Source organism: Ursus maritimus, unplaced genomic scaffold, assembly GCF_017311325.1.
Source record: "Ursus maritimus isolate PB19 unplaced genomic scaffold, ASM1731132v1 scaffold_21, whole genome shotgun sequence".
Taxonomy (NCBI): Eukaryota; Metazoa; Chordata; class Mammalia; order Carnivora; family Ursidae; genus Ursus; species Ursus maritimus.
This window is the reverse complement of record NW_024424564.1, coordinates 50,245,727-50,266,047: the sequence shown is the minus strand read 5'-3', so window position 1 is coordinate 50,266,047 and position 20,321 is coordinate 50,245,727. Positions and strand designations below refer to the sequence as shown.

At 49.0% G+C, this 20,321-nt stretch overlaps 1 protein-coding gene across 2 annotated transcripts in view; it reads left to right on the top strand.

The window, feature by feature from the left end:
- TCF20 (transcription factor 20) overlaps window positions 1-20,321 on the top strand; it is a 56,814-nt gene that overhangs the window by 31,050 nt on the left and 5,443 nt on the right. Inside the window, exons 2-4 of one of the 2 annotated variants that reach the window (XM_008702925.2) lie at window positions 8,173-8,266; window positions 15,433-15,482; window positions 16,548-17,453. In XM_008702925.2, the coding sequence (XP_008701147.2) occupies window positions 8,173-8,266; window positions 15,433-15,482; window positions 16,548-16,631 (228 nt within the window). In that variant the 3' untranslated portion in view covers window positions 16,632-17,453. Of the gene's footprint in view, window positions 1-8,172; window positions 8,267-15,432; window positions 15,483-16,547; window positions 17,454-20,321 lie in introns of those variants that run through there. The other variant, XM_008702924.2, reaches the window with a different exon arrangement.

Genomic DNA, 20,321 nt, shown 5'->3' with positions numbered 1-20,321 from the left:
CTATTTCTAGTTTGTTTAATGTTTTTATCATAAAAAGAGTGTTGAATTTTGTTGGATCCTTTTTCTGCCTCAATTGAGATGACCGTGTGGCTGTTTCCTTCATATTGTTGATGTCATGTATTACACTGAGCATTTTTCTTGTCTTGAACCATCCTTGCATTCCAGGAATAAATCCCACTTGATCATGGCATGTAATCCTTTTAATGTGCTGCTGAATTCTGTTGGCTGGTATTAAGTTGAGGATTCTTGTATCAATATTCATAAAGAATATTTGTAGTTGTTTTGTTTTTCTTCTTGCAGTGTCTTTGTCTGACTTTGGTATCAAGTAATGCTGGCCTTGGAATAATTTTGAAAATGTTCCCTTCTCTAATTTGGGGGGAAGTTTTACAAGGATTGGTATTAGTTCAAGTAGTTCAGTCAGTGTTCAAATAGTCCAGATGTTTGGTAGAATTCACCAGTGAAGCCATCAGGTCCTGGGCTTTTCTTTCGGGGGGAGATTTTTTACTACTGATTCAATTTCCTTAGTAGTTATAGGTGTATTCAGATGTTTTATTTCTTCATGATTTAATATTGGTAGGGTCTGTGTTTCTGCACATTGGTCCATGTCATCTAGATTATTCAATTTGTTGAGGTACAGTTGCTCAAAGTACTCTCTTATAATCCCTTTTATTTTTAAAAAGATTTTATTTATTTGAGAGGCACCTGGGTGGCTCAGTCGGTTGGGCATCTGCCTTTGGCTTAGGTCCTGATCACAGAGTTCTGGAATGGAGCCCCACGTTGGGCTCCCTGCCAGCAGGGGGTCTGCTTCTCCTTCTCCCTCTGCTCCTCCCCCTGCTTGTGCTCTCTCTCTCTAGCTCTCTCTCTCAAGTAAATAAAATCTTTAAAGAACATTTTTTAAAATTTATTTTAGAGAGAGGGAGAAAGAGAGTGAGGGCGGCACGACCAGGGGGGAGGGGCAAAGGGAGATGGAGAAGCAGACTCTCCCATGAGCAGGGAGCCCGAGGCAGGGCTCAATCCCAGGACACTAGGATCATGACCTGAGCCCAAAGCAGACAAACCAACTGAGCCACCTAGGCACCCCAATCCTTTTTATTTCTGTAGAATCAGTGGTAATGTCCCATTTTTTATTTCTGATTCTAGTAATTTGAGTCTTTTCTTTTTTTTCTAATTTCCTTCCAGCTAAAGATTTGTTGATTTTGTTGAACTTTGCAAAGAACCAACTTTTGGGTTCACTGATTTTTCTCTACTGTTTGCCTATTCTCGGTATCACTTATCTCCATTCGAATCCTTTTTATTTCCTTTCTTCTGCTAGCTTTGAGTTCAGTTTGTTCTTCTTTCTGTAGTTCCTTAAGTTGTAAAGTTAAGTCGTTGCTTTGAGATCCTTCTTATTTTTAATGTATGTGTTTATAGCTATAAATTTCCCCCTCAGCACAACTTTTATTGCATCCCAAAAGTTTTGGTATGTTGTGGTTTTCTTTTCATTCATCTATAAATATTTTTTTATTTCCCTTGTGATTTCTTCTTTGATCCATTTTTTGTTTCAAAGTATGTTGTTTAGGGGCACCTGCGTGGTCCTGTTGGTTAAGCATCCACCTCTTGGTTTCAGCTCAGGTCATGATCTCAGGGTCGTGAGATTGAGCCTCGTGTCAGGCTCCGTGCTCAGAGCAGAGTCTGCTTGACTCTCTCTCTCTCCCCCTCTCCCCCTGTGTGCACATGTACACACATGAGCACTCTCAGAGTCTCTCTCTCTTTCTGTCTCTCTAAAACAAATAAATAAAGTATTTTGTTTAGGTGCACCTGGGTGGCTCAGTCAATTGCTCAGTGGGGAGTCTCCTTGGGATTCTCTCTCTCCCTCTGTCCCTCCCCCACAATTGCTCATACGGTCTCTCAAATAAATAAATCTTTTTTTTTTTTTAAGTATGTAGTTTATTTTCCCAGTTTTGTGAATTTTCCAATTTCCTTTGGTTGCTCATTTCTAACTTTATCTCATTGTAGTCAAAGAAGATACTTTGTATGATATCTTTTTTTTTTTTTAAGATTTTATTTATTTATTCGACAGAGATAGAGACAGCCAGCGAGAAAGGGAACACAAGCAGGGGGAGTGGGAGAGGAAGAAGCAGGCTCATAGCAGAGGAGCCTGATGTGGGGCTCGATCCCATAACGCCGGGATCACGCCCTGAGCCGAAGGCAGACACTTAACCGCTGTGCCACCCAGGCGCCCCTGTATGATATCTTTTTAAATCTATTGAGACTTGGGGCATCTGTCTTTGGCTCAGGTCATGGTCCTGGGGTCCTGGGATTGAGCCCTGTGTCAGGCTCCTTGCTCTGTGGGGAGCCTGCTTCTCCCTCTCCCTCTGCCCCTGCTTGTGTTCCCTCTCTCGTTGGCTGTCTCTCTCCGTCAAATAAGTAAAATCTTTAAAAAAAAAAAAAAAGTAAAAAATAAAGCCTTAAAATTTTTTTAAATAAATAAATCTATTGAGACTTAATTTGTGGCCTAACGTGGTCTATCCTGGAAGATGTCCCATGTACACTTGGAAGAATGTGTACTCTGTTGTTGGGTGCTATGTTCTGTGTATGTCTGTTAGAGGAGTTCCTTTATAGTGTAAAGTCCGCTATTTCCTTCCTTCTGTTTTTTTTTTAATCCATAAAGTCTATTTTGTCTAATATTAGGATAGTCACTTCTCTCTTCTGGTTACTATTTGCATGGAATATCTCTTCTGTCCTTTCACTTTGTCCATTTGTGTCTAATGTAAATCTCTTGTATATAACGTAGCTGAATCATAAGTTCGTATCCATTCTGCCAGTCTCTGTTTTTTGATTGGAGAGTTTAATCCATTTACATTTAAAAGTAATTCTGATAATGGACACCTTCTGTCATTTCACTATTTTGTTTCCAGATGTCTTTTAGTTTTCTGTCTCTCATTTCCTGCATTACTGTCTTTCTCTGGTTCAGTTAATTTTTTATAGTGAAAAGTTTAAATTCCTTTCTCATTTCTTTTTCTATATATTTAGTAGCAATTTTCTTTATAGTCACCATAAGGATCATATGTAACATCTTAACATTATAACACTTTAATTTCAATTTATACCAGCTTAATTTCAGTGACATACAAAAACTCTGCTTCTTTGCAGCTTCAATCCTTTCAGGTGTTGAGGTCACAAAATTACATCTTCATACGTTGTGTACCCCAAAACATAAACTAATAACATTTTAAATGTAGTGTTCTCTTAAATTATGTAAAAAACAAGATTTGCAGTCACAAACCAAAGTTACAGTAATACTAGCTTTTACACTAATAACTTTTTTTAATTTAACTGTATTAGTCTCTTAAATCATGTAGAAAACAAAAAATGCATTTGTGAGCCATGGCTTCAGTAACACTTGCTTTTCTAATTGCCCATGTATTTACCTTTATTAAGATTTTTATTTCTCTGTACAGCTTCACCTGCAGACTCCCTTGAGCATATCTTGCAGAGGAAGGCTGGTGGTCATGAACTCCCGCAGCTTTTGTTTATTTGGCAATGTCTTAGTTTCTCCTTCATTCTTGAAGGACAGCTTTGTCAGGTATAGGAGTCTTGGTTGATAGTTTTTTTTCTTTTAGCCCTTTGAATACATCAGCCCACGGTTCGCTGTCCCAAAGTTTCTGATAAGAAACCTGCAAATAACCTTATAGAGAAGATTGCTTGTGACGATTCACTTCTCCCAACATTCTCTCTTTGGCTTTTGTAAGTTTGGGTATAACGTGTCTCACTGGAAATCTCTGAGTTTATCTTTCTTGGAGTTCATTGAGCTTCTTGGATGTTTATATTCTTGTCTTTCATCAAATTTAGGAAGTTTTCAGCCATTCCAAAATTGTCTCTGCCCCTCCCTCTCTCTTCTCTTTCTGGGACTCCGCCAGTGCATATGTTGGCCTACTTAATGTTTTCACTAAGGTCTGTTTACTTTTCTTTGGTCTTTTTTTTTCCCCCTCTCCTGTTCCTCAGACTCAATAATTTCCATTGTCCCATCTTCAGGTTTATTGATTCTTTCTCCAGCCTGATCCAGTCTGTCTTTGAATCCCTTTAATGAATTTTTAAATTTCAGTTATTATACTTACCAGCTTTAAGAATTTCTTTTGGTATCTTTTTAGGTTTTCTTTACTTCTTTACTGGTATTTTTATTTGTTTACACATTGTGTTCTTGACTATCTCCATCTCTCTTTAATTCTTTGGGCATTTTTAAAGCCGTTCTTATAACGTTTTTATCTAGTGTACCTGCCCTTAGGTCTTTGTTTCAGAGAAGGTTTCTGTTGATTTATTCATTTCCTTTGAATAGGCCATACTTTCCTGTCTCTGCATATGCCTTGTAAGTCTTTGTTAAACACTGGAAATTTGAACTTAATAATGTGATAACTCTAGGGGTGCCTGGGTGGCTCAGTCAGTTAAGTGTCTGACTCTTGATTTTGGCTCAGGTCATGATCTCAGGGTCCTGAGATCAAGTCCCATGTCAGAGTCAGTGTGAAGTCTGTTTGAGATTCTCTCCCTCCCCCTGCTCGTGTGGGCTCTCTCTCTCTGTCTCTCTCGAATGAATGAATACATACATACATACATACATACATACATACGTAAATGTGATAACTCTGAAAATCAGATTCTCCCCCTTCCCCAAGCATTGCTTTTTGGGATGTTGTTAATCGTTTTGGGTTTGGTGTTGTTGTGGGGTTTTTTTTTGTTTTGTTTTTGTTTTTTTTTACTCTTGTATGCTATCTCTATGCCTAGGATCAGCCTGAGGTGTCAACTTAAAGTCTTCTCAGGTCTTTTCTGAGCCTTTCCCCATGAACACATGGGTCACTTTCTAATTGTATCCATATACTCTTTAATGTTTAGCTCTCAAAAGGGAAAAAGGCAAAAAATGATGGGGAGAGGGTGCCAGCCTTTTAAATCTCCTGGAAGTCATTTCAGTTTGAGGGGGAGGGTCTTGGAGCAGTGAGGGGAGGTACAACAATAGTGGCTGCCCACCTGTGTTGGTACCTCTGTGATCAGAAGCAATAATTGGCAATTAGAACTGAGATCTTACCCCCTGGAGGACAGGTTCTCTTTGCCCACCCTGGCTCCCACAAGCTGTGTGCAAGCTGCTCCGGGATCGCGTGCACAGCTGCCTACCACTTGGCGGGGAGTGGGAGACGGATAGCTGCTGCTGTGCTCCTAGGGGCTGAAATTGACCAAAATTAGCTGCTGTTTACCACCCAAGTCTTCCCCTGGAAGTTGCACGCCTACAACAGATTCCAGAGTTCCAGAATAGTTGTATCTGACAGATCCTGCCAGTGCAGTTGTTGTCCAGGAGGGAGACCGATTCCTGGTGCTGCCTACTCCCCCATCTTCCCAGAATCCCAGAATTTCCATTTCTAACAAGTTCCAAGGTTATGCTGATGTTGCTGGTCCAAGGATTAACACTGTGACAACCACTGAACTAAATTCTTTAATGTCGTTTCTCTAAGACCCGAGTACACCACACAGGGTCTTTCTCCTCTGGATGCAATGTAGTAAATTAATTGTGCTTTTTCACTGAAAGAAGCAAGCATCATTTTATTGATGTAATTTCTTGGTGAGGGGTGAATTTGCTGTCTTTATGCAAAAGATGGGACCCTTGGCCTGTGGGCTGGTTCAGGGCAGGGAGTATCGAGAAGCCCTGCAGGGAAAAGAGACATGTGTTGAGGTGGGAAGGAAATGGACCTTGTTCAGATCTGAGCTTGGTTGTTTCTTTTTCCAGTCTGTGAACTTAGGTGATGACAAGGCCTGCCCCGCAGGTTGCTTTTCATAGGTGGTCTGTGTCACATTTACCAAAAGCACTTTTGATGCAGACACTGTCTTAAGCCTGGATTCACACGTTTAACCCTCAAAACATCTCTGTGAGGTAGATAGTACTGTTCGTTAGGTTCATGTTTGCAGGTTAAGGGAGGAAAGGTTAGGAATTGGCCAAGAACACAGACAGCAGTGGGAGCATTCACCAGGGGGTCACTTAGGTTCCAGAGCCTACACACTTGACCTTATACAGCAGTGCCTCAAATATTAGGTATCTTCCTAGACCAAATATGACTATAAGTTCCAAAATTAAAAAGTGGTTTTTTTGTTTGTTTGTTTGTTTGTTTGTTTGTTTGTTTTTGAAGTATCCTCTCCCTTAACAGCTTGGAGATGGGATGGTCCTGGACCTGGTTAATATAGTCCTCAGCAGTGTCACAGAGGGTCCGGGTTCCTTCTGTCCTGTCACTGTGCTGTCATCAACAGCTTGGGCTTAGTGTTCAGAGCTGTCCCCTCATGGTGATAAGAGGATTGCAACAGCTCTCACCATCCCGCCCTAACTGCCTGAGCGAGCAGACAGCCTGTTCCTGCCTCTCGTCCCTTTTTAAGAAGGGTGAAACTTTCCCAGGAGTTCCATAACCTGTGGACTTTCCCTACCAGGAATGCTTGCTACACCCATTCATAAATGGCCACTACTGGGGCGGGGAGGGCCTGGAGCACAAGCCCCGTGGAGAGATGACCCAGGTCCTTTAGTAAGAAGGGCCTCCAGCAGGAACTGCTGCGGGTGGGCTACTGACACATCAGCCACAGTCGTTCCCGCCAGTTAACAGCGAGACCTTGGTCTCGAATGTGCTCTGTGGCATTGACAAAGGTAGGTACAGTCTAGGGCTACTCAGAATGCTGCCAGTGGTCCTTGGTTTACTCCAGGCCACGTAATCTTCTGTTTCTTGGCAAGGTGTGAGGACACGTGGTAAACGTTTACTGATCATCGGCACCCAGAAGGATGTCGGTCTTCTGAGAGGAAGGCAGAGCTCTTGAAGGACATGGCTTATAGCCCTATTCCTGCCCCATTGTCTTTGGAGCAAGCACTTTTCCTCTGGAGCCCCAGGCACCTCATCTGTGGAGTGGGAAGGTTACAGGACTGAATGAGTGGGTTTCTGTCTGTGGCAAACGGCAGCACCCCTTGCACGGCGAGGCCCCGAGGAGGTGCTATGGCTGGCACTAGTGTGGTTCAGCGTCAGTGTCAGGGAAACGAGCCGGCTCCCTGTCATCCGGTGCCCGCTGCTGTGTGTTGGGGCGTCCTTCTGTCCCGCGGCACCATCCAGGTGAGCTGCACCTCCACTGGCGTTCCTGGCTGCTGCAGATCTGTGACCACACTGACTCCTGAGAGCCGGCCACCTGGGGTCTGCCTTTGCATGAGAAAAGGCGGAGAAGGGTACCCTTTAGTCACTTTGTCACCTGGCTGGCCTCACGAGGGTGGCATTCTCCACAAGCATAACTGCTGGGGGTGCACTTTCATGTTATTTTTCCGGGAATCAGGAACAAGTGTCTGTATCATTCAGGTAGCCTCATCGGGGTGTGCCTTGGCCACCAGAAGAATCTGCATCCTTCCTCAGTAGGGCCAGTTTGGTGGAATTTTACAAATGATGACTATTGTTGCTAGGTCATATTTCATATGCCGACGGATTGAGTGGTCGCCGGGGTGATAGAGACGTGCCCCACTTTAAGAAAACCTGTCCGCATAAGGAGGAACATCTCAGTTACAGAATAATGTCTCCCTTCGCCAGAAATCTGTGGCAGGTTTCCTAGTGCATTTAAAATAGGATTTGTGTATAAAAATACCATTTGCACACAGGAGCCCATCTTTTTTGAAAAGAGAAATATACTTGTATTGGGCATTTGGGATAAGTAGAATAAAAATAAAACCTTACAAATACAAGAACTAGAAACCAAATTCCACTTTTAATTCTAAAAGATTTATATATAACTCTACTATCTTACCCTCTCCTCCTACCCCAGACTTCCACAGCAGAAATAAACAGGCAAGATCTGGCATTTTAAGATGCAGGAGGAATGAGGAAAGGACGGGAAAGCATATGTGTGGGCGGGTGGACACAGGAGCACCAGGGACAAGTCGGGGTGCCCTACCCCACCCCACCGCCTTGTTCTGTTTGATCTATTTGTGGACATTTACGAGGCTGGCTTAACACGTCACTGCTGGATCCTTTCCACGGTGCGGTCCGTGAGTGGCGGTTAGCAACTGACCCGCCCAACCTCCCCCCCCTGACCTGTAGCCACAGAGACGAGCTGAGGTATGACAGATGGGGCTTAGGGCAGGCCTGGAGGAGAGGGGTGAATCTGGGATGCTGACATGCTGGACTTCTTTCTTTTCAGAAATGTTCCCACTGCCAGGAGGCAGGTGCCACCTTGGGCTGTTACAACAAAGGCTGCTCCTTCCGATACCACTACCCGTGTGCCATTGACGCAGGTAAGATGGACCGTGGCCCTCGTCCAGAGCACCCGAAGGCTGGGGCTTTCCTTCCTTTATCGTGCTTTTTGTCTCTTCTGACCCTGTTCTGTTTGTAAATTCTAAAGGAATGCAGAGAGGATAATAAAAAGGAGTGAAACAGGGTCATAATAACGGTTTTATTCGTATAATTCACACATGATTCACTATTTAAGTGTGCAATTCAGTGGTTTTTAGTATACTCACAGAGTTGTGCAGCCGTCATTACAGTCAATTTTAGGACATTTTCATCAGCTCGTAAATTCCTACCCATTAGTGGTCACTCCCCCTCCACTCACCCCAGCCCCTGCCAGCCACTGATCTACTTTCTGTCTTGATGGATTTGCCTATTCTGGACATTTCTTAGAAGTGGAATCATGCAACATGTGCTCTTTATGACTGGCGTCTGTCACTCAGCGCAGTGTTTTTCGGGTTTATCCACGTGGTAGCATGTATCAGGACTTCATTTTTATTGCCAAACAGGTCTCTTAGGGATGTGCCATGTTTTACTTATCGTTCATCAGTTGATTCACGTTTAGATTGTTTTCCACTTTTGATTATTATGAATAATGCTACAGTGAACACTCACAAGTCTTTATGTAGATTCAATGTTTTTACTTCTCTTGGCTGTAAACCTAGGAGTGGAATTACTGGATCATATGGCAGCCTCTACATCTAAACCTTTGGAAGAACGGTCAGACTTTTCCAAAGGGTCTAAATCCTGTTACATCCTTCCAGCAGTCTGTGAGGGCTTCGGGTTCTCCGTATCCTCGCTGACCCTTGTTGTTGTCCACCCGTTGTGTTCTAGCCACCCCAGTGGCCTCGCTGACCCTTGTTACCTGCCTGTTGTGTTCTAGTGACCCCAGTGGGCATGAAGCGGCATCTCGTTGTGATTTTGAGCATTTCCCTGATGGCCGATGACGTCTGACATCTTCATGATGTTCAGTTTATCCATTTTTTCTTTTGTTGTTTTTGCTTTTTGTGGCTTGTTCCTTTTTTTTATATCTAAGAAACTGTTGCCTAATCCAAAATCACAAAGATTTATGCCTCTGTATTCTCCTAAGAATTCAGCTCTTGCACAGGTCTTTGATCCACTTTGAGTTGATTTTTATATATGGTATGAAGTAGGAGTCCAGTCCACTCTTCTGTGTGTGGGTTCCAGTTGTCTTAACACCATTTGTAGAAAAGACTGTTTTTTCCTCATTGAATGATCTTGTCACCTTTGTCGAAAACCAGTTGACCAAAGATGTATGGGCTTATTTCTGGACTTTCTCCAGTGCCGTACTGTCTTGATTACTGTAACTTTGTAGTAGATCCTGAAATTGGGAAATACGTGTCTTCTGATTATTCCCTTTTTCAAGATTGTTTTGGCTATTCTGGGTCCTTTGCTACTCCATATGAATTTTAAGATCAGCCGGTCTATTTCTATATTAAAAAAAAAAAAAAACAGCCATTAAAACTCTAGCGATTGTACTGAATCCACGGGTGCAGTTGGGGAGTTTTGCCGTCTTACCAGTAGCGTCTTCCAGCCCACGGCCAGGCAACGTCTGTGCGTTTGTCTCATAGTTTAATTTCTATCAACAGTGTTTTGTAGTTTTCAGAGTGTAAGTTTTGCACTTGTTTGTTAAATTTATCCCTAAGTGTTATTTTTAGTGTGATTATAAATGCAGTTGTTTTCCTAATTTTCAGATTGTTCGTTGTGAACATATAGAAACACAATTGATTTCGTATATTGACCTTGTATCCTGCAACTTTGCTGAGCTCATTGATTAGTTCTAATAGGTTTTTAATGGATTTCTGTGTACAAGATATGTCATCTGCAAATGGGTAGTTTTAGTTCTTCCTTTCCAGTCAGATGCCTTTTATTTCTTTTTCTTGCCTGATTGCCCTGGCTAGAACTTCTAGCGTAATGTTAGGTAGCAGTGGCGAGAGCTGACATCCTTGCCTTTTTTCTGACCCATTAAGTGTGATGATAGCTGTGGGGTTTCCATAGATGTTCTTGATGCAGCTGGGGAGTCCCCTTGTATTCCCAGTTTGTTGAGTGTTTTTATCACTCAACAAGGAATTTTGCCTTTTACCATTTTTTTCCATGTCTGCTGAGATGGTCAGAGTAGTGTTTTGCAGTGTCCTAACTGTTGAAAGAAGGGGAAACTTTTGTCCATGAAGTTGCATCCAGTGAGTGATGCGAAAGCTTTAAGTTTTGACTCTGAGCTTTAGCCTGAGAAACTCCTCTCTCTTCATCTAGACTCTTGTCCTCTCAGTGAACGTTTTCACCAGTTACTTTTTGAGCACGTGTCTAAGACCTTCCCCTCGCCAGCCCTCATAGTACTTTCATTCAGGATGGAGGGGGAGAGAAATGGGAAGACCAGCCAGGGTGCGGCAAGCGGCAGGGTGCTGGTTATCTCTTGAGTGCTTGAGAGGGAGGCGGGGAGGGCACGGCTGAGCGGGTGGTGGAAGCAGGTACAGGGGCATGAAGCACAGAGGGGGGTCTGACAGGTGGGGGGAGGCCCAGTGCACCTGGACCACCCTCCTTCCCAGGAAGTTGCTTGAGCTGCACGCCCCTTGCCTTGCAGGTCCTTCTTTTCCTCCTTTCCCTCCCTCTCTTTTTATCTTTCCAAGTTTCCATAGGAGGCACAGCTGAAGAACCAGAAAGATAAAGATAATGCTTATTATGCCGCAGTTCAATTCTCATAAAAGTGCGTGTTTGCACTTGCTGAAGGGCGGCCGGTGGCCAGAGCACTGTTTGGCCAAAGGGAGTAAGAAGAGAGCCTTGAAATGTTCAGGGAGTTTGGGTTTTAGTCTGTCCCTTTCCATTCTCTTTCTTCCCCTACATGTTTCTGTGTTGGGTCTGAGCTGTAATTCACCCTGAGTCGTGGTGTGGCACATTCCATAGTACAGACGCTTAGTCCCCTCTCTCTCTCTCTCAAGAGCCAGCCATTGCCATTTCTCACTTTCATGATATTGCCCCTAAATTCTTTTTTCTAGTTTAAGCTTCATGATTTTTAAATGAAGATGTTTAAGTACGTTTGTGGCAGTTATTTATAATTTTATGTGGGGAATGCTGCAAGACTTGGCTCTCGCACTCGGTGGCTGGTAAGAGGTGGTCTCCTGCACTGAGGCTTTGCTCAGAAACATCCGGTGAGCGGCAGGCAGGTAACCTCGCCTCATCCCCCCCCCACCATGAGTGCACCCCCTGTTTGCACACTGGGGCACCAGCCAAGTTAGGGACCAGGCTCCTGGCAGTTTCTTGAGGGATTAAGCAGTCCTGCTCAGGAGGACTCTCTGCCATGGTGGGAATGTTCTAGATCTGCACTCTGTAGCACAGTAGCCGCAAGCTTTGTGTACCACTGAGTGCTTAAAGTGTTGCTAGTTGGAAATGAGGGACTGAATTTTTATTTGTCTTCATTGTACTTAAATTTATGTGTCCGTGTGTGGCTAGCAGCTGGAAAGCACCGGCTTGGCTCCGCCTTGGTCAAGCTCAGGCGGTAGGGTTGGGGTTCTCTGGGAAATGCCCCAGGCTCTTCCTCCTCTCCAGAGGAATCTTGCTCAGTCAGCCACCCTGCGGGGAAGGAGGGGCTGCTTTACCAGCTGAGGGTTAGTAAGTAAATGATGTCGGTCACTCTGTGGGAGCCTGTCTCGTGCGGCCTGCCCTGGTAAGTTGGTAACATGTGTATTCGGCTAAGTATCCAGTGAGAGGGAAGCTGCCCGGGTCGGTGGGGTAGGGGCTCAGGTGGGGCCTTGGCCCCCCTGGCTTTGCTGCCCCAGCTGCTGCGTGCTCTGCTACTCCATGTAGAGATCGAGGACCGAGCAAGCAGCATCACAAGGTGACCGTGTCTTGGGGATTTATTGAACTTCTTGATGACCTGAGTCACAATGACCCAGAAGCCTATACTGCTCCGGGGATGGATGCTTGTATTTATCCCACAGGGTCTTCTCGGGAATTCTGTTCTATATGTGATGCATCTTTGTGTCCAGGAAAGGTGTTCTTGACGGACTTCCTAAAAAAAAAAAAAGAAAAGTCCCTGAGTTTGAGAGGTCCTCGTCTCTGCATGGAGTAAGGAACAGATTAACACTTCATCTTTGCTTTGCTGCTAACCACCCAAAGGTTCCAGAGCTGTTCGTGTCTTAGGGAGAACGTGGATTGCTGGGGACATCTCCATGGAAACAGTCTTTTTCCACGGAGGGTGTGTGGCTGCTGCCCCTTCCCCCCACCTGTTGTTGGTCCTGCACTTGGTTGGCGGCCCTGCGCTGCCTGTTAGGTCACAGGTGCAGGCTGTGGCTCCGGGGAAAGGCGGTAAGAACGTGAACACTGGTTTAAAAAAAGCAATATATGAAGGCAGTGAGCCCCAACAATTAAGACCAAAGGAGGAAAGAGCTGCAGTAGCGCATTAGTAGCGGCTGTGCATGAAGAATCCAGCCTGGGGCGGGTGTTCCTCTCGCCCTCGGGAGGAGGCCCAGCTGGGACCCGCTCTCCGCAGCCAGCCCTGCAGCAGCGTTAGAAGCGGCTCTCATGCAAGACTCTGATCTTGACGCAGTGGGTTCCGGCCCCCGGTGGTTATGAAAGGAGAAAGGACTGGTATCTGGCCCTTCCCTGGAGAGGGCCCTGCTCTGCACCCCAGAACCAGGGCCTGCCGGCCCTGATAGTCCCCTCCTCGGGCCCAGGAGCCCCTCAACAAGGCGGGTGAGGCTGGCGGGTCCCTGAGTCCCGGGCTGATGGGCCAGTCTAAGTACCAGTAGCTCTGAGGGACATTGCGGACGAGCTGGAGACGGCATCTGGGGCCTGGCAGGTCCGAACGACAGCAGCCCTCCCCTCTCCTCTTCCCCCTCCTCGAGCTTAGCGTCTTCGGCCGAGGTAGCTGTAGACACACGTGGGTGCAAGTAGCTCCAAGTGGCTTGTTACGAGGAGCTCAGTGAAGTCCGCTCTGCATTTAAACTAAGTGTAGAGAGAAGTGAAAGCGGAATCCTCTTCTGGGGCGTTGTGTTTGTGTCTGGAAGCCATCTTGTCGACTAGACAACCTGTGAGTCTTTTCCAGCGTGTGTGATGATCCAGCACGCCATTTACTCTGACTTCACTGTGAGGAAGTGCTGACCAGGCCCTCTGGCCAGTGTGGGATATTGCCAGGGGCTTAAGGAAAACAAATTGAGAGGCTGGCTGGCGTGTAGGGCGGGCGCCTGGTGAGAGACCTCAGGAGGGGCCCCACCGAGCCTCTCACCGCTCTTTGCTCTCCTCGCAGCAGGGGCTGGGTCAAGGCAGCCAAGAAGAGGTTCCCTGGGCCCTTGGGCGGCTAAGCTCTCTGGCCGTGGTTCTCGTCCCTGCCAGGAGCGTGAATTGCGGTTCCTGATGGCCTGTGGATGTGACGAGGACAGAGGGGAGCATTTGTCTGCAGTCTTCCTGCCTGGGAGGCATTGCCAGAGGTGGACGTGGTCTCCAGCAGATTTGTTTAGGAGACCCCCATTTCCAGAAGTACCTGACATTAGCTCCAGTTGCCTTCAGTGTGTGCTTACATTGTCTTATTTCTTTTCTGCTTTTTAACTTAGAGGGAACATGCTTCCTAACTTCAGACATGTTTTCCTAATGGTCTGTCACAGCTGGTGACTCCTCCATGGCTGGGAGGGGAATTGAGCCCCCACTGCCTTTCCGATGGCAACTTTTCCAGCTAATATGGTCCCCCTTCCTCATTTCTCTAAACCCCTGTGGCACAAAGGTGGCCGAGCCCCACAGGGGCTATGCTGCTTCTCTGGCCCAAACTAGAGACTGCCAGCAAGCAGTGCTGCCCAAGCCCAGGTAAGGAGAAAGTGCTTCCCGTGAGCTCCAGTTGTCTGCCTCCTGCTGTTCATAAGCTCTCTGGTAGATTGGAGCAGCAGGAGCCTTGGTCACGCCATGTACTTGTGGGTTTTAAATTAACACATTTCATTTACTGCCATGCTATTTGCTTGCAGGGGGAGGGCTCGGAGGTTAGCCGGACTTGCTGAGCTCCTGTGCCCGGAGGCTTGCCCCGGGAGCCGAGAGGCTGCCTGCCCACTCGTGGGTATTCAGGGGCTCCAGAGGGAGGCAGCGATGGGACAGGCCCAGCCCAATTATGAAAGGGTCTTTTTCTATTTGTTTAAGATACAAGTAGGACGTCAGAAGTTTTCGTTTGTGTGTTCCCTTGCTTTTTACTATTTCATGTGAAATCTGTGGGTCCACAGGCTGCTAATCTGGACCTCAGTTTAAACCTGAGTTAAATCATACATTTAACAAGGCTAAGTACCATGGCTGCTTCCCGCCATGGTGCCCGGGAGCTCTCTGAGAATGTGTGATCAATATTTATTAACATTCTGCCACCACATCTTGCACCAGTGACCTGGCTGTCGGTCTCCGGGAGCTGTGGTGTGCAGAGTGAATTCATTAATTAGATTTCCTCGCCCTGCTCCACACGCTACCCTTGTGCCACGGAGCTCAACCCACCTGGAGGCAGATGCGTGTCCTTGCTGTCAGCGAGGATGCTGTCAGCACGTTAAAAGTTGGAATGAATCATTTTCCTCCAAGGATTAGTAACCCCCTCGTGGGATTTCACTTTCCCCTGAAGCATTTAGTGTGGATTATGTGGCTCGTGTCGGAAACTTCTCCTGTGTCTCCGTGGGTTGTACAGCAAAGGTGATAGCAGGGCTCCGGACAGAGGGGAAAGGCGCCTCCACATTCGAAGTGTTCTTGAGGAAGCTTGGGCTTGCGCCTGTTGGAATGGGCTTAGCCTAGAATCAGGGATTCTAAAAATAACATTTATTGGAGATTGTTTCTGTTAAAAATAATATATAATTGTGGAAATACATAAAAAAATAAAATCACCTGTAGTCTTGCTGTTACATTTTGGTAAGTTTCCTTTGTCTTGTTTTTAATGCATAGAACACATTTTGATAAAATTAGGATTATACTTCTGCATTTACGTATCCTGGTTTTTCAAGCCGTTTCGTGTCATGAGTGTTTCCCCGTGCCATTAACTGTTTTGAAACATTAAAATTGTAAGTGACTGATACTCCATCATGTTGCGGTACCATAGTTTATTTGGGGGTGTCGCTGATGTTTCTGACACTCAGTCCTGGCTGGTGTGGCCCCACTCGTCCTGGATGGCACCGCTGGCTCAGTCTGACTGTCCCTTTCTGTCTTGTAGATTGTTTGCTGCATGAGGAGAACTTCTCGGTGAGGTGCCCCAAGCACAAGGTGAGTCAGAGCGTGCGCCCCAGCGGGGCTGGGGGAAGGGGGGTTCCTTACGATCTTCAGACCAGACATTGGAGGCTGCCTCCTGCTCCTGGCCTTGAGACGGTGGAGAGGCCCGGTGCTGGAGGGAGACCCGTGCCCCAGGGTGGCCCCCCCTCTACTGTGGGAGCCTGTGAGAAACATGGGGGAAAGGAAGGTGTTTGTCTGATCGGTAAGAGAAATTCAAAGATCAAACTCAATGAAACTCCTGGTTTCCATTTTAGTTTAATGGAACCCCAGTTCACAGGTTGGTGCGAGGTAAGATTGGTTGTAGGCCTTGGTACATAATTAGAGGCATTTGCCAGACTAAAGGAAAAAAGAATTGACCCCAAGGCTTTGGGGGGGACCGCAGTCTTTCCTGAGGCTTTCCCTCACAGAAGTGACCGGGGCCGCGGTTGGTGGGCCGCCGCCTCACGTCCCAAGTAGTTCAAGAGGCGGTCTCTTGGTGTGGCCCCTTTTAGGAAAGGATGGAAGATACGGGGTGACTCCGCGGTGACTCCGCTGTCCCGGAGCTAGCACGCGTGGGGGGCGGGGAGGGTGGCGAGAAGGAAGCCCAGGAGAGGCTGGGGCCGCCGAGCCATCTGGCGCCACCTGGGGTTCCCCGCGGCGGCCGCGCGCTCCTCTGGCTGAGGTCACACTGACCCCTGGTGGTCACGGCCGCTCACGGGCTCCGACTAGGGCCGCAGCGGACCGAAAGCGGTCCTCCGGGCGGGTCGGCCCTCACAGCGCTTCTGAAAGATGCTTGCTTATGCTTTTCTTTAAAAATTATTTTCAGAGATGGACCACAGGATCTTATAGTATTTTCTTTTAGTTAATTTACATGTTTTTATTTTTAAAACTTCTCTTTTTTAATGGTCACGTTTTGCCTCAGAAAGCCCTGTCTGAATATCTCCTGTTTGTCATTCAATACTGACTCTGCTTTTTCTTTCCTTTTCCATGTGCCATTCCTCTCCTCGCCTCTGCCCTCCCTGACCCCCGCACTGTTCTTCCGTCCCTCCTGTCTTGTGTCCTTGGCTTTGCCGGCGTCAGCCTCCCCTCCCGTTCCCCCTCCCCCCCTTGCAGAACAAGACAGCGAAAGGCAGCCTCAGCACAGAGCAGTCGGAGCGGGGGTGAGGGGGGCAGTGTGCTCGTGGGAGTGGAAAGTACAGCAAGCACAGGTGAGTCGGGGCCGGCACCCCTGCCAGAGTCCCAGTGGGTGTCGCGGCCTCTGCCCTCCTGCTCGCCCCAGGCCAGGCTGCGCCACCGGCCTCTAAACGCGTGGATTCCTGACACCAGGTGGATAAAGTTTCTCTGACTGTCGCTTAGCTCCCCGGAATGTCCGTGGAGAGGTGTTTGAGGCTTGAAAACTGTCCCATTGCCCGTTGGAGTTCATGGTGACTGAGCTGAAGTCAGGCCTGTGTGTGGCACTCCGGAAGGGCTTCCGGGACAGACGCTGCCAGCAGCCCGCCCTCTGTCCCCGGCTCAGAAACGCTTCTAGCCAGGGGGCTACCCTCTTTAATTTACTCCCTATCTGTAAAGCTTATGGTGGCTTTTCCTTTGAAAAACAAAAAATTCCCCAGTTTTGTTCTTTGAAATCTTTTCCCCCAAGTACTGTGAAGGACTCCTTTGCACAGAAGTACAAAGGGAAGGAAAATCCCCTCAAAGATTTAGGGGACTTTAGCATCCGATTTAATTTTACTCTTAAAAACCTCAAGAGATGGAGTTGGGCTTTTTGTGAGTGTGTCTGGGCTCGTGGTCAAGGCGGCAGCGGCGCGCATCTGTGGAAACGGGATTAGTGGACTGACGTCCCCAGAGGCAGTGGGCCTCCCCTGCTCCCCGCTCTCTCGCCCTCTGCCCCCCCTCCATGGAGTCACGAGGGCTGAGGAAGATAGACCGTAAAGAGAAGAAAAAGAAAAGCCAAAATGTAATTTGAGGCACTTGCTCCTACAGGATGGGGAGGGGGACCAGTTGTCTCAGAAATGTTCGTTAAGGGATTATTTCTCTTCAAATGAAGGGCTTCTGTGTTTACTCCAGGCGCCTGAGAGCCACGCACAGGTGTGCTAGAGTCGATGGCATGTTCCCTCCCCCCTGTGACAACCGCAGGTTCCACCTTTCTCTGGAATACCTAACAGTAATTTGAGGAAAAAATAGAATTCATCTCAGACAGTGGCAGTTTTCCTCCTTTGAGAAGTCCTCAGTTTCCTAGGTGGGTCCCGGTACCAAATTCCCGAGAAGCCCCCTCTGCTCTGCTGTGTGGGGCCATGGGGCCGTAGAGGCCTGTCGTGCTTTCTCAAGGGGGCTGTTGAACGAGGCCTCTGCAGTGGCGCCTTTCTTTTCTCTCTTCCTCATCCAGGGAGAAGGCTTGGGAAGGGAAGGACAGGTGGTCAGGTCACAGGAATCAAATGAGCAAACTGGCAGCAGCAGCAGCAGCCCCTGGATTTCTGGAACACACCGAGGCTCCCTGACTCCTGCCCTCCTTTCCCCCTGAGTAGCCCTTGGTGCAGGATAGCGGTCCGGATAGTTTTGCACACGTTTCCCTTGGCCTTTGTTCTGTGCTGGGCTCTGCCTTCTTCCTGTCGGTTCCTCTGGCTGGCCAGCGGGTAGAGCCGCGTGCTGTAGGGCCACGAGGAGCATTCCTGGCGGGGTCCTAGATGACTCGGTTAGGCAAAGAACCATTTGTTGTCCGGTGCCTTTGTTTTTATCCTGGAATTCCAGCCTGTGTTTGGAAAAGAAAAAAGGAAGTCCGAGCCATGAGCCTGGTGGGCAGGTCTCTGGCTGGGAATGGTAGTTTCGTTCATCATCTCCTTCCTCTCCACCCAGCCTGGGGCCCTGCCCGCTGACAGCCGTCGGCCCCCGTGTGGAGCAGTGAGCTTCCTCGCTCAGACCTCAGTCAGTGTTGGCGTGTGGTCCCTGTGTGGACTGAACACACTGAGGCGCTGGGTGGGGGAGTGGCTGAGCCGTCAGCGTGGGGTGGTCTGCGTCTGTTCGGTCAGACCGTTCACCTCTTGGAGGGAAAGGATGGACATACTGCGTGCAGTCGTGCCCACCCGAAAGGATTTTCTTCGTATGCTGGCCCTACAGGACAGGACCCTTGTCCTGGTTCCTCAGTTCGGCTGTCACGCTGAGGGCAGTGGCTCTCTGCAGGTTGTACGGAAACCCCAGTGACTGGGACGGAGAACATTTCATCTCGGGGGCCGTCCTAGGGACAGAGAGCTACTGCCATTGGGTGTCCTGACATGGCCGGGAAGGGCCGTGAGTACACGAATCCTGCTGCTTGGTGCCTCTTTTCTCACAAAAAGTGCTGTGTGACCAGGGGCGGGGCCGCTTAATGTTTCTGCTTCCGTTTCTTCTGTAAAGAGAGGAATCACAATGGCCAGCCTTGCGAGGATGCAGCGAAGAAATGTCTCCGAGGTGTCGGCGCAGCGTGGCGTGGGGTGAAGCTTGCGCGAGGCCCGGGGCGCTGGCTCTGGCGGGCTGCCGGGCGCCGCGGGAGCGGGAGGGGTCAGGGCTGCAGGCCGGACCCTGCCAGCACCCTGTCTAGCGGGAAGCTGGGGGCTGGGAGGTTGAGTCAGCCCCGGCCGCCCCCCAGCGTATGACCTACCTGCCTGCACTTGGCCCTCAGCGGCCGGCAAGGCCAGGGAGGAAAGGTCCTTGGGCAGCCATCCGCCCAGCCGGCTGCTGCTGGCCCGTTCCCGAGCGTGGGGAAGCGGGGTGGCAGGCCGGCGGGTGCCCGCCTTCTCCCCGTGCTGACTCCCGCCCCTGGGCGCGTCTGGCCAGCCCCTCAGAGGCCGCGCTTCCTCCCTGCGGGCCCTGGCACGTGCCGTGCCCTGGGCCTGGGTATTCTGCGTCCCGTCTTCTGTGACAGGCTCCCTCTCCTCTCCGGGTCTCGGCTTCGGTGTCCCTGCCTCCTGAGGCCTTCCCGCCGGAGTCCCTGTCTCACTGCCTCCTTCCCACGCCGCAGCTTTGCTGGGCCAGTTCGGAAGCATTCCTTTGCTTACGCGCCTCTCCGCTAGACTGGGCGCTCGGTGAGGACAGGAACCGCGTCTGGCCTGGAACGTGCGCACGGCGGGCCGGCAGGGTCTGCTAGAGAGGGCGTGCGCCCCAGAGAAGAACACGTGCGCCACCCCGCCTGTGCGCGGCGAGGGTCCCAGCGCGCAGCCCCACCCCTGCAGGTGGGAACCGGCCAGCAGGGCGGGCGGTGGCGGTGGCTTCTTGCCGCGCCGGGAGAAGGCTGGAGACGGCCCGCCAGGTTCAGGCCATGGAGGGGCCGCTGAAGGGAAAGGAAGGTGGGTGTGTGATGAGGAGAGGGAGTCCTGGAAGGCTGTGGCCCTGGGTGAAACTCTCCTCACCGGCAGCTGGACATCGAGATGCCTTTTAAAGAGAGTACTGAACACGTCCGGCACAGAGTGGCTGTCCCCTCGCTGTGCTCTCGCTGGCTGTGGCTGGCCTTGTGTTGGCCCCGTGTCGGCCTCTGGCTCCGTGCCTGGGAGCACGCCGTCTCAGCCGTGTCCCATGCAGCCGGACAAGCCCACACCATGACTGAGGCTTGAAGGCAGAGTCCCGGGGGGCCCAGGCAGAAGGCTTTGCTGGATGGGAGCCCCAGTCCCACCTCTCAGATGCCCCGTGGCTTTGGGTCTCTTGACTTCAGTTTTGTCCTCCCTGAGACGGGGGTCAGGCCTTGGTGTCGTCATGAGATAACTTCTCTGAAACTCCTAGCGTAGTGCCTGGCACACGAATTTTCCTAAGCTCCCTGTTGAAGGAACAGTTTCTTATAAGTAACTCTGAGAAGTTAGGGTCTCCTGACCTTCAAGGTGTGTGACATCA